Source organism: Mugil cephalus, chromosome 2, assembly GCF_022458985.1.
Source record: "Mugil cephalus isolate CIBA_MC_2020 chromosome 2, CIBA_Mcephalus_1.1, whole genome shotgun sequence".
Classification (NCBI taxonomy): Eukaryota; Metazoa; Chordata; class Actinopteri; order Mugiliformes; family Mugilidae; genus Mugil; species Mugil cephalus.
The window spans coordinates 12,213,842-12,230,022 of NC_061771.1; the positions used below are offsets into that span (position 1 = coordinate 12,213,842).

At 43.9% G+C, this 16,181-nt stretch overlaps 1 protein-coding gene across 8 annotated transcripts in view; it reads right to left on the reverse strand.

The window, feature by feature from the left end:
* The window catches only part of sh3pxd2aa (SH3 and PX domains 2Aa), a 95,217-nt gene that overhangs the window by 58,042 nt on the left and 20,994 nt on the right, over positions 1-16,181 (reverse strand). For all 8 annotated transcript variants that reach the window (XM_047577902.1, XM_047577903.1, XM_047577899.1 and 5 more), the window contains exons 3-5: positions 7,022-7,097; positions 5,139-5,215; positions 2,787-2,878 (exon numbers count right to left, since the gene is read on the reverse strand). In XM_047577902.1, coding sequence (XP_047433858.1) covers positions 2,787-2,878; positions 5,139-5,215; positions 7,022-7,097 — 245 coding nt within the window. The remainder of the gene's footprint in view (positions 1-2,786; positions 2,879-5,138; positions 5,216-7,021; positions 7,098-16,181) is intronic.

Here is a 16,181-nt window from a genome sequence, read left to right on the forward strand (position 1 = left end):
CGTAACCTTGAGCTGTCGAGTTGTCAATTAAACACACTTGAATTTATAAGGTGAACTAGATACAAAGAATTTGAGGAGGAGGAGGGAGGGGGATGTTATGTTGCTGGAAGACAGAGGTCACTAAGACGGAAGAGGAGAGAAGGAGAAGAGAAATACCGAGAAAAGTAATTAAAATACAAAATAAGACATAGTCTGTGTCTAGCAAGAGTGCAGGGTTCCATCGCCTCGGGTGCAGTTGTCTCCATGCATACACGAGCACATTACAAATGAACAGTGCGATACTGGCATTTGAGGTTTGGAGAGGAGAGTGTGTTCTCTAATTAAAAACTACCCAAAGGGCCTATCTCTTGCTATGAAACAAGTCGTTCTCCTCCTCCCACTCTCTCGCATCCATCAACTCCACTCTCTACGACACCCCCAACCACCCCCTCTCTCTGCCTGGCCTGGTAGGAGGTCTTAACAAACTCGGTGAGAAGAGCTGGTTTGGGAATAGACTAGAAAGTGAGAACAAGCAGGGATGCAATGAGCTTAGCCAGTGTGCAATCATGCAGGATTTCTAGGGTGGACTTCAGTGTGAAACAACAACAACCGGAAGATGCATTCACGTTCAGTATCGACTACACCTGAGCCACTGGGTGCAACGTGATCCATCGACACATGTGATTGAATTCAACGTCAGCACTGAGTTTGTATGCTGAGCAGTGTAATTAGTGTCAGCAAGTTCATGCATGTGTGTGTGTGTATGTGTGTGTTTCAGTGCATCGACTAATCCAGGCTGCAGGCTGCCATTACTGTTGTAGCTTCACACTTCACGGTTTGTAAACAAAGTAATGTTTTTTGAGGGGCGGGCCTTAACTGGATGCAACACATCTCAAACACTATAGTTTGTAAACGGCAGTTAGCATATTTCAATGCCAATGTTTTGGCAAGAATGGACAAGGAAAATACAATTTTTTTAGAATATACTAATACACTCCAAGACCGTGAGTTTTATTTTAAAAAGTTGACAGTGACTGATGGGACTACATCCACCAATCCCTACACCGATCTCACTCACTGGATGAACGACTTGAATAAAGGAGGACACAGAGCGGGCGAGGTCTGGCCTGTCTTTATCAAGTGAAGCCTCTCCAACAAAGATATTACAAGGAGTAAATAACTGTGGAGGGTAATGTAGGAAATGCTTCTGCTTGGACACCCCCAGAAACACGCAGCTAATGTTGCGTTAGCTCATGGTTAGCATTAACATTAATGTGTAACAAGAATCCCCGGACTAAGAATTAACTTAATGTAATGTCCGTAATGATTTATTCTAACCTGGCTGAAACTGACGACCTGACCTGATATGAAGTGTGCACATTGTTGATTGTCTCACTCCAGTCCTTTCTTTTAATTACCAAAGTCAAACTAAAGTTGTCTACGACTGGCAGTGGCTGGTATGTGATGACACTTCAAGTTAGTGTTTTTGATTTCTTCAGTTTTAGCAGCCAAAAATATAGCAAGACAACATTTTCATGGTTGAAAGTCACAGTGTTCGCCTCAAGCTTCCCTCTGTTCTGCCTCCAGCTAACATTGTGGCGTCACAGTGACGTAGGCCATGAAGGCCTCTATACTCTTGTATAGTGTAACCTAGTGTAACATTAGTCAAATCCATAAAAATGTAAACATTTGATTGAATATGCCATTTAAAATACTTGATATTTATGTTTATGAAAAACTGATTTTGACCCCAGCAAAATAACATATTTGTAGTCAGTATAAGTAAACCACAGCAGTCTTAGTGGATTTCAACTTTTTTTTGTTGTTGTTGAAATTCTGCTCATGTTGTTTCAACTAGTGAATACTAGGTAGGATGTGTGGAGGAAGTCATGAACACAAAATGTCCTTGTTTATTTAAAGAACCGAAACAATGTGTTCTGCATTAGATAAATAAGGGATTATCTTTTCTCATCATATTTTACTTTATTGGGGAGAATAGTGGTTAGTGAAGCAGCTTTGGGAACGAAGGGTGGTATCCCACTGCTCCAAGTACACTGTATTAATGGATGGGACAAATATTGGAAATAATTTGCCCATGTTGGAATAAAAAAAGATAGTATAAAAGACAGTGATGTGTTTTCAAAGCTGCCTCTCCATTACTTGTGATGATGATTCAAAGTAGGAAATGTGTTGAGGGTAAAATTGTCCATTTGCAATCACCGGAAAAGACATGATATTTTTATGTTTTCAAATGTCCGTTTTTGAAATTCATTGTATAAGTGGAGGTAGGTATAGTATAGGCGGTATACTGCAGAAACCTGGCTCCTACACTTTAATATCTAGGTATGCAGGGTTAGCTAACGTTAAAAGCTACACCAAAGTAAGTGAAGTTGTAGCAACAAACCCCTGAGAAAGGGTTTTTATTACTTTATAATTCATTTTTGTTTTTATTTTGGGGAGGAACACTGCGATATTTCTTCCTTCATGCGTCACTGTACAGACCTTGTTCTTTATTACCCCATGACACGCTCACATCCATCCTGCATTGGTCGGATAAAAAAATGCTGTGATATTAGTGTTATTTGTCTCTCAAAGCTAATTTCAAAATCAGTCTCAGACTTTAGTTTTGGGAGTGGGTCACACCCACATCTGCTCCCATTGTCGGTTTAGGGGGCCATTATCAACCATGCGCACCTCAGCCATCACAGTAATGACAGTGCTGCTGCAGAATACAACACAAATCAGCCGCCGGATTAGTCTATACACTGAGTGTGTGTGTTTGTGTGGACACGGGATGTGACACTCACTCCACTGGGGGATTGATGTCCTCTGTTTTCGTCTCAAAGAAGCGTAGCACCTCCTCGCTCTGAGAAATCTGAGGGGGGAGCCGCACCAGGGCCTACAGAGAAGGAGGGAAAAGAGACTGTGATTGAAAGTATATTTCAAAGCTGCAATATCATCAATATTTCTATGTCATAAATTAAAATAGGTTACTCAGATTGACAAACCCACAGAGAATTATAGCCCAACTCAGCCATCAAAGGTCTACTGACAACGAAGGCCGCCTGTGACATTGCCTCAAGGCCCCTCTCTCTGGACCCAAAACTTGCATTTGAACACACTGCAATATTTACAACCAGCTGGTACATACTCTACATTTTGCGCAAGTGCAAAAGGAAGTAACTCTTCATACCAGCAGGTGGCAGTAGTCTGTAGATTGATTCAGGAGAGGCTAGCTCTACTTGTTCAATACTGTCGTTCTAAAAAATAATTCAATTTTTTTGTTTGTTTGTTTTTAGACGAGGTGAAGATGTAGGACAGCCTCTGCATTTCCTTTGAACTTTGTCCTTTTCCTTTTGTCACTTCAGCTTCTCGTCTCGTGCTCTGTTTCTCTGAGCCGAACAGCCAATCGATGAGACGTCTCTTACCGATATGCTCTGACAGCCGATTCGACGCGCTGAATCAGCTGAAAAGTCACAGTCGGGAGTGCAACTGGTCACAGCGGTACAGGACGCACTGCGATATTTAGAATGGCAGACGCTCACTAACAGAGCAACACCGAAACAAACAAACAAAACAAAAAAAACGCATACTGCCAGCTCGGTGTATCACGGCCCCTCTTTTTGTTGAAAAAAATCACAACAGTTGGCTAAAAGTGTTTTTTTTTTTTGTAGCACCAGTGGAGATGATATTAAATGGGGTTTCTTGCAAAATAAGTTGGTTATGAACAACAAAACGCAGCTCTGACAAGTTATGAAGTTTTTCCTCTTAGGTGTCAGAGGAACCGTACGGTGAGTAAGGTTTCAGAATAGTTTCTGTGAATCACACAGACTTCTGGCTTTGTGGAAAACACCTCTGCGTCTGTGTGTGTGATTACTTTCACACCGAACTGCTCAACATTTCAGCTCACCCCCCTCCACTATACTCTCTGTGCGTGTTCACAGTCAGAGCCACACCACAGTCAAAAAGGATCATATGACTGCCTAAGCATCAATATTTAATCACCTGACCGGCACCCGACCAAAGGCAAAGCTCATGTGTGCTACCGGAGTGCACATAGAAGAAGAAAGAAGAAATATGACAACATATGAACAGTGGTGCTTTCAGCTACCTTAATACTTAATTCATTGGATCCTATGCACTAAAAGAGCTGCGTGGCGCATTGGTCACATCCCGCTGTGCACCCACAGCTGGCTGGACTTCCATCGTGCAGTCTCCAGGGAGCAGATCCTTTGAGAACGATGGGTAATTACGCTTCCTCTCTGTTCTCATAAACAGGATGTAGGAAGTAAACAGCGTGGCACACTGGCTGAGAAAGACGGGCCTGCTATAGCAACTGTACACATTAAAGCGCCGCAAGTCATTTGGATAACGAAGAGGCCGATTTCTTTTTAATGAACCTTTGTTCAGCCTCTGTGTGGCTGATTTCTTTTTTGAACTTCTTTTGGCCCCAATTACTGGGCTGATACCGTGGCTAACCCTTCCTAATGTAGGGCCAAGAATACTATTCCCTAATTGTGTGCATGGAGCCAAACATAAGAGCCCGAATATGCTGCAATGCTCTTTTTTTCCCTACTGCTAGTGTGGCTTCAGGCCAAGAGAAGGAAGGAAGGAAAGAAGGAAGGAAGGAAGTGGGGGGTGGAGGGACATGTTGGAGGAAAATAAAGGATAAATAAAAAATACTAATAAGAGTGGGAACAGGAAGTGATAAGGCTGAGTCGACCTTGATGTGAAGGATTACAAAAAGCCGTCACTTTAAAGTTTTGTTTTGCTTTTTAGTGGGAGGGAGGCGAAACTTTGGAGGAGGACTTTCTTTGGTAAGATGAGGGGATAAGGTAGTTAGCAAGTGAAGCTTTGAAATAATGGAAGTCAGTCACGATTAGGTCGACCCTGCATCTCCTGTAGACTAAAACATTTCCAAACAGACGCCTCAAGACAGAGAAGCACCGGAGCACCCTACAGAGTCTTCGGACGGCCGGCCGCGGAACGAACTCTCCACAAACGTTTCAGTGTCCTCTAAAGTGTTCTCGCTTTATGTCCCATGGTTGAAGCATGAGAAAACACGTCACAAATAGTGACCACTGAACCCTGACAGGCCTGGGAGAGCTCTACAGAGTTGGAGGGAGAAGTGAGGGGTGTTTACAGAGAGGCCTCTTTACCCTGCAGTAGTCATCGATGAAACGCAGCCGCTTCATGGCCACGTCTCGCACATGACTCCTCCGGAACAGGATTTTGCCTGGAGGGGGGAGGAAAGGGAGACAAAAAAGTAAATTACAAAGAAGGGAAAAAGTGAAGGAAACTGTGTGATGATGGATGGAAAAACAACCAAGGTAAAGTCAAGAGTAAACAGTTTATACATGTACATTGCCCCCACCCCCCCATCTACAAGACAAATGTCAGCTGATTGTGTCTCATGTAATACATGAATACTCCAGGAGATGTCAGGACTGAGGGCAGTAATCCTTTGTGGATCCCCAAGCTCAAGGCCCCAGCTGTCCCCCTATGCATCCATGACCTCTGCCCATGGCTTGGCTCTCTAAATCACATATAAGATTTATAGACACAGGCAGAGTGACATGACTATGATACCAACCTTTCACAGTCACAATAATACTCTGCAGCCAGGTTTCAGAATTCATGAGTTTTTATTTTTGTTTGATTATTTTCTTGGTTTAATCATCTTATTTTCATTTTTCTTTTTTATTGAAGGAACTATTAGCAGGGTGGCATTATCTTAAGAAAATGTTTGTTTTGTTTTTTTTTCGTAAAAGAAACTAACAGTTTCAAACGTTGGATGTTGTCCTCAAACGGACAGGGCTGAGTATTGTCAAAATGAAGCAAAACTGCGATGTAAAACACTAACGATGTGACTGACTAACCTTCTACTTTGGTAAAAAATACAATGAAAACCAACTGACATGTTAACACATGACAACACTGGCTTGGTTGTTTGGCAGGTTTACGGATGGTTTTTGTTTGTGAAATAGGGCTGGAGGGAACATCGAGAACATTTACAGTTGGTGCTGGGGCCGCGAGCTTAAACCGAGGATTTACTAAAACAAAAACGTGTCCTGCTCCCCAAAGAAATCTACATAACATATCTACACCGAATAGGCAAGACATTATGAACATCTTCTTAATGTTGTGTAGGTCTCGCTTGTGCCTCCAAAACAACTGGGTCTCATCAGAGGATGGACATGGGGCTTCTGAGGGTGTCCCTGTGTTGTCTGGGAACAGGATGTAGTGGGGGGGCTTTGGGTCTTGTGGGTTGAGGGGAGGGGCCTCTGTGGATCATCCCACAGATATGATCAGTTTGGGATCTAGTGAATTTGGAGGCCAGGTCAACACTTGTTTTTCATGTTTTTTTGAGTTGTTCCTAAACCTTTTTTGTGTCAGGCCGTATCCTGCTGGGGTATCTGGTCTGATCTAGGTGGGTGCTACATGTCTAAGTAACATCCACATGAATGCCAGGTCCAAAAGTTTTCCCAGCAGATAATTGTATCGTCACAAGATGGTCAATGATACTCGCTTCTCCTCTCAGTGGTTTTAATGCTGTGGCTGACCGGTGTATAGGCGCACACAGACACACTAGACATCGCTGTGCTTTGCAGCTTCACTATCAGCCCTTCTGCAGGGGACAATGAAGTGCCACTAACACTGTGCCATTGATCTCTGCCTGCGCGGTGCTGTAGGACACCATGAACCTGAATGTCGGGGGAGACGAGCGCGTGTGCGTGGCGCGGCCTCAGTCAATGCCACGATGCACACATATGCACTATACATGTGAGCAAACGAGCCAATTCATGCATAACTTTAACCTGTGTCGGAGACGTTTCAAGCATTGTCTCGCAAGCATCGCTCAAATCTGAAAGTCACACATTGTGCATCGTCAGCAGCAACACACACTTGTGTACACACACACACACATGCAGCACAGGCAGGCATCAGTAACCAGCTTGTATCGACGCCCCGCGAGTGCCAGTCATACATTATTAATATGGGAGACTGTTCAGATAACTGGAGCTCAGGAGCAGGCTATTACCTGGGAGAAATGGAATGATCCTCTTCTTTGGGTCTTTCTGCCCTCCCTCGATTGGGAACTTGTCAAGAATCTGCATCTGTAGAAACAGGAGGAGAGGAAACCGCTTTAGATTTGCGTCCGGATCAGTTCAACATTCTGGGATTTGCGTGAGAGAAGACGATCGTTATCAGTCTCATGTGTCACGCTGAATAGAGACCCGAAGCCAGGGGCCAATTAGCTTAGCGTAAACACACAGCTAACCTGGCTCTTTTCAGAGCTCCAAAATAGCAGCACGCTACTTGACACACACTACTGTGGCTTATTTGCTTTTGTATTTTTATGGTTTCCTGGTAGAAAGCAGTGACATTCTGCAGAAGTGCCGCAATAGCGACTTTATTTATCAAGAAATTTACTCTTAAACACACGCACAAGCAGACAGTTCAGTTTGTTTACACCTGAAACAAACAGGAATACTAAGCTAATAACATCTGAGTTCATGCAATGGCCATCAGAAGCCTCGGTGACTGTTCCGAGGTGATCCCTACAGCCAGGAAAGAACACACTATATGTCAATAAAATGTTTTAGTCTCTTGTTAAACTGAGAAAATATATTTAGTGACAATATTTTTTGGCATTACTTACAAATCGGCCCACATGGTTTGTGTACTTGCCCCGACCATTCAGATGTAAGAATTTTGAAATGTGTGGTTCATTGTGTGGCCTTTATGTGAACTATAAAAATAAAGTTATGTTATGGTTTGACCAATAAGTACTGGTGTTGTGTCTTCTTACAGTTTAGTTATGGGTAAGTGTGAGTGAGTCGTGTGAATGAATGAGTTGTTTCACACAGTCATCCATGTGCATCACGTGCTCACGCCCTGCACATATGAGCAGAACAAAGGAAGAACAATCTTTATGACATTTTTTATGATCACAAGTACAGACAAGAATAAAAACAGAGACAGGTGAGATACTCCCCTTAAGGAACAATGACAAAAAAAGAAGAAGAAGAAGAAAAGGCTTTCTTGCATTACTGTTCATACGCAAAGACAAATTTCCCATGAGCTTAAGAAATTCCACATTTTATGCAACACCATATAACACCTCCTTCCTTCAGGCTGCAGCATTTTGGGGTTGACACCTTTCATATGCACTCAATCTGACAGCTGCACGGGACCATGAAACATATTCTGAAAATCAACTGTCCTCTGGGGCACGTAGCGGCGGCTGCGGCGGCTCTGCGAGCTGCAGGTTTCACAGGAGTCAAAGGAGCAGCGATCTATCGGTAACGCGGGGCAACACAAACAAAGTGAGGGAATAAGTGCTGACACAGTAGCTGGAGGTGCACGCATAAAGACGCAGAGTGAGGACTGAGGAGAAAAATGGGAACACAGAGGCAAAAAAGGCAGACACAGAAGATGCCAGCTTTTGTGTTTGCCCGGTTCCAACCCTCAGATAAATACTGAACAGACGGATTGGAGGGAGAGCACACTGCAGCAAACAGTTTTGTACAGAAATTGGAGGGTCGGTGACAGGTAACAGACATCCACGTACACCTTGTTTTAGTGAACTGATGTGTTTAGTCACTCGCATGCACCCGGCTGGAGGAAACCAGGAAAGGCCGTCAGCGCTAGAGAGGTCGTGATTTGTCTCTTACTCCTGAAAGAAAAGTTGCAGCACACGCAGACTTTTAAATGCCCCAACCACTGCTTAGCCACCCAAAAAAAACCCCAAAAAATACAGCTGAATTCATGAACTAACCGACAGGCACATGAGGACGCACGTATGATGGACTGGCAGCAAAACGTTTAGCAGATGCTGAATTCGCAGCAGTTAAAATATGACTGCGCTGCCTTTTTTTTTTCCCACTTTCTTAACAAAATTGAATGATAAGCTGGGAGGTGAGGCGAGGGGAAATTGCGTGTGTGTGCAGAGCTGGATGGGACAGAAACACCTCTAAAGCCCGACATGACAGCTTCCAGGACCCGGGTCGTGATTTTATCAGTTCAACAAACCAAATGAGTGCACAAAGCCTTCCTTTTCAAACCTGACAAAACCCACCCCGAACCGGCCTACTTGGATCAAGGTCAGCTCATTATTCAAAGTTGTCTCCGGTTGGTTGAAGCTCACCCTAAAATACACGCTCTCCTTTCTCGCTGCTGACAGATTCCTGGCAGGAGGAAGCACGCTCGCGACCCTTCGGGGATTGTGGTGGAATCACAGAGAGAAAGCGGTGAGAACAGGTGGGCTGGCAGGGATCAGGTGACACAGCATGCGACTGTTCTTTTACATTCATGCGTACGGGCCACACACGTACGCACACACACATATACAGCCTGCGTGCATGCAGACACACACGAGCCTCGCCTCCTTGTAGTACGACAAACACAATCATTAGTCCAGGTGGTAATGTTCCACTCCTGGGATGCCAAGAGAGACAGAAAAGAAACTACAGAAGTGAAAAAAAAAACAAAAAACAAAAAAAACATTCATGCCAAACCGTTGCTCCACTTCTCAGACTTCACTGTCTCCTTGGTAACCGGCACAGAGAGAGTGTGAAGAAGAATTGTGAAGAGACGTGATTGGATGATGCTGTGCAGCTCTGGACCACTGGTGTAAATGTTGGGAGTCAGGTGAAAAAAAAAAAAAAAAAAGCTTCTGTCAGACTGAATCCAGGTTTGCTATGACGTAATGTTTACTCTGTAGTCCAGCTCAGGCTGAAGCTTTTCTGCAAAGCTCTTGCCCATTACGCATGTTGACAAAAGCCTGTGTTCGCTTGCAATACTCCGAGCAAAGCACGAGGAAGAGGAAATCGGCAAGGGAGATAATAGCTAACTGAACTAAGACAAATAACCTCTGTACTGCATCAGTCAGAATCATCAGCATCGATGAATGTGCTGCGAATCTTACGCAGGTTTAGACTTGGTTCGGCTGCGGAAAGCTCTGCAGCTTCCAAAGAATCCGGGCAGCAAATGATATCCTGCTGAGAGCGCTAACCCCTCCTCAGTTAATGTACATCACCATCAATTTTAGTTTAATCAGCTACACCAAAACTACAGCACACAGGGAGGAGACTGGGTCCACAGCGGAGGGCTAGGGCGTATGTAAGTGCAGCTGGCAGTGGCTGACTAAAACAGTCATTCATGGCATTTTATGCCCACAAATGCAATAAATAAAACGCAATAAAACATTTTTGAAATGAGCACTGTGGTTAAATGTTTGACGTTCGTGCTCAAGAAATAAAACTAAACAACAATGCTTGAGGGAAATGACTGTTTTCTTGCTGAGTGAGCGTCTGTGGAAGCACACACACAGATTGAGCAAAATATTCCCCCTCCTGTTACCTCATTGTGCTGCCATTAATAAGAAGCTCATTCCATTCAGTCGTGTTATGTGTCTGTCAGTAATGCTGTCTGATCTCTGCTCTGATTGGACATAAACAGCCACACATGGGAATAGTTACAAACAACTGATACCAATCAGCCAATCCACATGCAGCTCTAGCATCTTGTGACGATGACCTGTTTAGACCTTGGATTCTAATATTGGATTCTAGTGTGTGAACACATCCAGGACGCGCTGAGGACGCATTTGAGTGATTCCATCTTAGACCATAGAGCAACATTAGCAGCAACGAGATCCAAAATATGACAGACATAAGTAAAACTGATGTTCTCTAAGTTATTTGATTAGCCCTACTATTTTGGTGCCCTCCAAACCTTGAGCAAATACTCTCACGAGCATACAGGGCCGCTTCACTGAGCAGTTATTATGGCAACTGTCAGTCATCATGATGTCACATCTCATTGCTATAATGTCTAAAACTAACTAAAATGAATTTTCTCGGGAAAATGTACACTTGAACACGCATTTGTACCATATTAACCACCTGAAATGACAGAGACAGTGTCTGCAGAAAAGTATTTAACGAGTACATGTTCAAGTATCATCCACCAACATGGAGGAGGTGGAGTTTAGGACCTATACTGCAGTCAGCCACCAGGAGGAGCTCCACATGCTCTGGCTTCACTTTTGAGGAGCTGCCATGGCAACCACTTTTCCTACAGTCTATGGGCTGAACTCCACAAACACTGCAGTTTCTAGCTGTCTGCACTGACATTATCTGCCTGCTTTAAAATCAAGTCAAATAAAGTCAGGAGTCAAGAGGTCTAACCTGTTTGGTTCATAAACCCAAACCCAAGCAGTGAAAATCAGAATAAAATTGGGTCTAATCGGAAGAACCGAAGAACAATATTTGTTCAGTATCCTCCACTGAGATCATTTCAGTTTGAAACATGGGAGACACACACAACAGTAACTGTGCTCAGACTGTGCACTTTCATATCATGCACATGTGCTAAGAATAGAGTCTCTTTATAAGGAGCTGTGAGAGTCAGTTGGCATAAACGCGGGGGATGCCATACTGTTACAGTGCAGAGGATTGATGCCTGCCGGTGGTCATGTGACCATTGTGAGGGTTTACCCCAGGCTTCACAGTGGTGGACCAGAATGGAAATGAACACAAACTGACTGAACCCCTGGAACAACTCATGACCAGCGTGACAAGGCAGCCATGTGATCTTACCGCTATTTCCACGGCAACACGATGATAAGTCAGTAAGGTCACAGACTCAACAAACGTCTTGTCAATGCACTCGGGGCATGACACGGCAAGGTCGCTGCTCTTGCTGTAGTGTCAGCAGGCAAACATCAAGTCAAGGAAAAAGGCAGCATACAGTAAATCCTGTCTGCATAATGTAAACCGGTCACTTTTACACACGGGAGCGATTAAAAGCTTAATCCTTTTCAAGAAGTTTAGGAAGGATAATTTAACATGTAGTCCATGACATGGACGCAATCCAGCCTTTTATTTCTTTATCTTCTTAACACCGCTCAAATCCTGAGGATACAAACTAATGGAGCGCATGAATCAAGTCTGAACATGCATTAGCGCCCCGCAGTATTCGGTTTCAGAGAGGCAGATGTCTGAGATGAGTCTGAGAGGGGAAGGCGTTCCTTTCCGACCACAATCACTGGCAGTTGTGGCTCTAAATATAAACCGGCGTCCTGGCACCAGTTCTGGACAGATCCCTGCCCGTGGTTGGCACATGTTGTCAGGACGGAATATGATATCCTGCATGTTTTATGCAGCGAAAGCATGCGTGGGAGTGAGACAGGGGGTTCAATTTGTCTTAAAATCGAGAGCCGTGTTCTTGAACGTGCGTCAACACTGCTTGGTGCTGCGCCTCATGTGGCGAGCCAGTCTCCCCTCAGCTTCACTACGACAACAGGTGCAGGGGTGTGGTAACAATTTGTCTGTCCACAGTCCCAGGCTGCAGCCGGCTGTGGCCTCCGGAGCAAGGCTGTAGAGATGGACTTTGACTTTGGGAAACTCCCCCAGCGGAATGGGATCCGGTTCTCTCTGGGGGACGAACCGGAACTCGGAGCTTATCTAAAAAACCTACAGTATCTGCGGTCACATAAGGAATGACAACAGTTTTGTGTCAACACGAACAACCTGTTTCGTGTTTAGAGCAAAGTTAGGCTTCGTTATATTGAGTTATTACTATTCAGACACTAGCAGTGTGTTAGCAGTGTGTCTCATATATGTCATACCACATGTGCATTATTTAGATATCTAAACGTTTCAGTAGTAATTTCTATTATAACTATTCGTGTAGCAGAATTGATCTCAGGATGTGAGTCCGGTAACGCTTAATTTAGATTTCATTAGGGGCCAACTGATACAGAGAAAACCTGTAATCAGATAGTCCTACAACCAATCAGAGCAATAACATAGGTTTTCAAGTCGCTCTCCACAAATGCCTCAATAACTGTTAACTGTTCGTCCTTTAAAGTTATTTCTCTGTCAATAACCTTTACAGCAGATGAGGTAGCCGACTCTAAACATAAAGCCCACCCGGTGGATACGATTGGCCGAGCAGATCTTTGCAGGAGTTTGATCTGTTCCCAGCCGAGGGGTTCCAAACCAACTTTCAGCCACAAAAAAATATGTAGGCACGGACGGACGTTGGACGGACGTCCATGCTAGGTCCTCTGAACCAGGCCGGTTCTGTAATTAAGACGCAACCTGCAAGTGTTTAAAAATGTTGCAGAGCGCGGAACGTCCTCTGCCAAATTCAGAAGTGAAGCACGACATCGCTGCATGTTTGAAACGCTGTAGAACCAGGTGGCCTCTTTGCTCACGGGGACTTCTAGTGCGGAAAGGGTTAACACATTCACTTTTTACTTTTTGAGAAACCAGCTTTACGATAAGGATGAAAAACGGCCGCGGAACGCGCAGCAGCATGCTATAATGTAATCCAACAATCACACTGAGATGAATTAAAGACTCGTGAGGCAATTTGCCAGTTGTGCATCAAGATTGCTCCAGCAGCGGAGCAAAGCCTCGCCTGCTGGAGGAGAAGTCTTGCGAATGCAGAGTTTTCTAATCACTGACTGGAGCGATCCATAAATCTCCTGAGTTCAGCAGATGTAGTGCTACTGAAGTTCTGACAAGTGGGCGCTTCGCTCACACACGCACCATTAAAAATACATAAATGAAAAGCGATAGTGACAAACCCTTGAAGACTGAGCAGGTCCAGTGTGCAGACATGAGCAGAAGAGAATGAGAATAAAAGCCCAATTCACACAAGATTAGCATTAACCTGGGGACAACAGTATTTAAAAATAAAACATGATGTGAACTACATGTGAGTATTTAAATCAGCCCCACCTTAACCAGTGTCATGAACACATTAATGCCTGACATAATAAAACCCAACACATCAAAACATCTCAACTTTGCATCTGTCCAAACTCTGATTTATAGCACATCCTTCATAATAAGTGACAAGAGGCAGAAAAAGAAGATTCAAATCAAAGAAAACTGGATAAGTATTATCACAGGACCTCTGAGTTAGGAGAAATAGCCTAGGTAATTTGTCATTTTTACAAATTGTGGTCGATTCGCATGGGACTGAGATCGCAGACGACCTCTGCAATTATTACTAGAGATCCTCAGATAAAAGCAAACACAAATGCGTTTGTCCGCTCTCAGTGAAATATTATTTTAAATCCATGACAAATAGCTTTGAAGGGATGAAATACGACAATTTAATCAGTTTTTCCTTCCTTCGTAGACGCTCCAGCTAAACGCTCCTCTTTCAGATCATTTACCACTTCAGTTGCTTGGCAGAGTTCGGCATGAGAAACCTTTCCAGAGCAACCGTAGCCGCACTATGAGGAGGAGAGCAGTGTCGGTTTACACACACACTGCTTTAGTTTGGGTTAGTAAGTAGGGCAGCCAACGTACAGTTACACTAGAGGAACAGGCAGGGAGGAAACACTCTCACCTACGCCAAGGTAACGGAGGGGAGGGTACGGCCTAATTTAGCCATCGCTAGAGTTTCCATGCCGACAGCCAGGACTAAAACGAATTCTCTTCCAGATGGGGTGAGTCGGATGGCAGCGCGTATGAGAAAGAGTTGGAGATCAGATCACTGCTTCACCCACACTTATGAGGGTGTGGAAGGGAAATGTGGAGCTAGGTTTGGAACGTAACCATGAGTGGGCTGAGAGAAAAAAAACAAAAAGAGGGACAAGAAAAGATTGGACAAACTGGCAAAGACGGCCATCTCCAACCTGGACTCAGTGGACCAAGTGGGCCGACATGTCAAACATCCTGAACAACTCCTCTCACTCCCTGTATGAGACTGGTGGGAGGTAGATCCTTCAACCACAGACTGCTGCACACACGCCGGAAGGACCAAGGGTCTGAAGAGATGCTCTGATTTATCATTTCATTGTGTTATATTTGTTCTTTTGCCCAAGTGCTACACATATAACTCATGTTAATTCACTCCTCAGTGTTTCCTCACTGCATTTTCTGTGTCGCCTGATACCGACCTGTCTTGGTTTTTGTTCCCCTTTTTGGATTTATCACTTATATGGATTACCTGCTCATCAGTACAGCACCTTTCGTTGTTCACACTGAAAGAGAACAAAAGCAAACCGACCTCCATACACACTACTTTTTCTTCCTTTCCGAAGTCTTTTTATTTATTTATTTATTTTTATCTATGGAGCTGTAGCACCTAAATGTCCCCCTGGGGATCAATAAGGTGTTACCTTTTCCTGCAACACCAATTTAACAAGGAAAGAGTGAGGTTAAAAGAGTGTTTAATGAGTGGCTAAACACGCTGTTTTGTGTAGAACTAAGTTTCACACACTGGGAGACTTGCTACTGTTTATGCATTACGACCTTATAGAATAGATAGAATCGATAGAATCCAGCCAGTGCTGGTTTTCCCAAGTGGTCACCCTTGGTTTCGCAACAAAAATCCATATCCAAATAATACCTCCAACTACAGGTAGGACTAAATTCGTTCAATAACAAATTTTTATGTTTGGAGGTTTTATATTTAGAAAAGTAAAGCAAAAAAAGGCACTAATTCACATGAGCCTGCGTCAGGTGGCAGGCGTCGTCTTTGTGCTTTTCGCAACAATCCACAAGAAAAACTAAATTAGTTTACAAAGACGGAGACTTAGAAATACTACATAACTTTCAGGGATCTGGGACAGCATGTCTAAAACATTTTGCTCAGTTATTATCACTGTCAATTTCACAGTAAAACTTTCTGCAGAAATAATATATAATATTTTGCATGCACACCTTATTTTGCATTTCCTTTTTATTTGATGTTTTTTGGATAAATGATTCCACAGGGATCACTCTCTAGAGGCCAACTTTATCAGTTTAAGTGGCACCACAGCCTCCGAAAGGATTTTAATTTGAAGATCTTTTATTTGCTTTAAAGCTCCTCTGGTGTCTGTGCTGTAAAATGTAATCTGACTGAGATGGAGAAGCCCCAGTGGAGTTAAACTGGATCATCATGTAATAGAAAGACTGCCTGGGTAATCAGGAGATACAGTAGCAATGCATCACACATACACCCACGCACAAACGCGCACACAAGCGCACGCGCTCCTGCACACGGGCACAAACTGATAAAATGCATGCATGCAGGACGGCCTGAGAAACCAATAACAGAAAGGGGAGCTAATGCACTTGACCCCGGGAATGTGCGGCGGATTAGCCGGGGAGCCAGGAGAGAAGAGGGTGTGCGCTGGTGGCAAGGGTCGGAGCCAGGGAAGGGTTTCTGAAGAGAGACAGAGACAG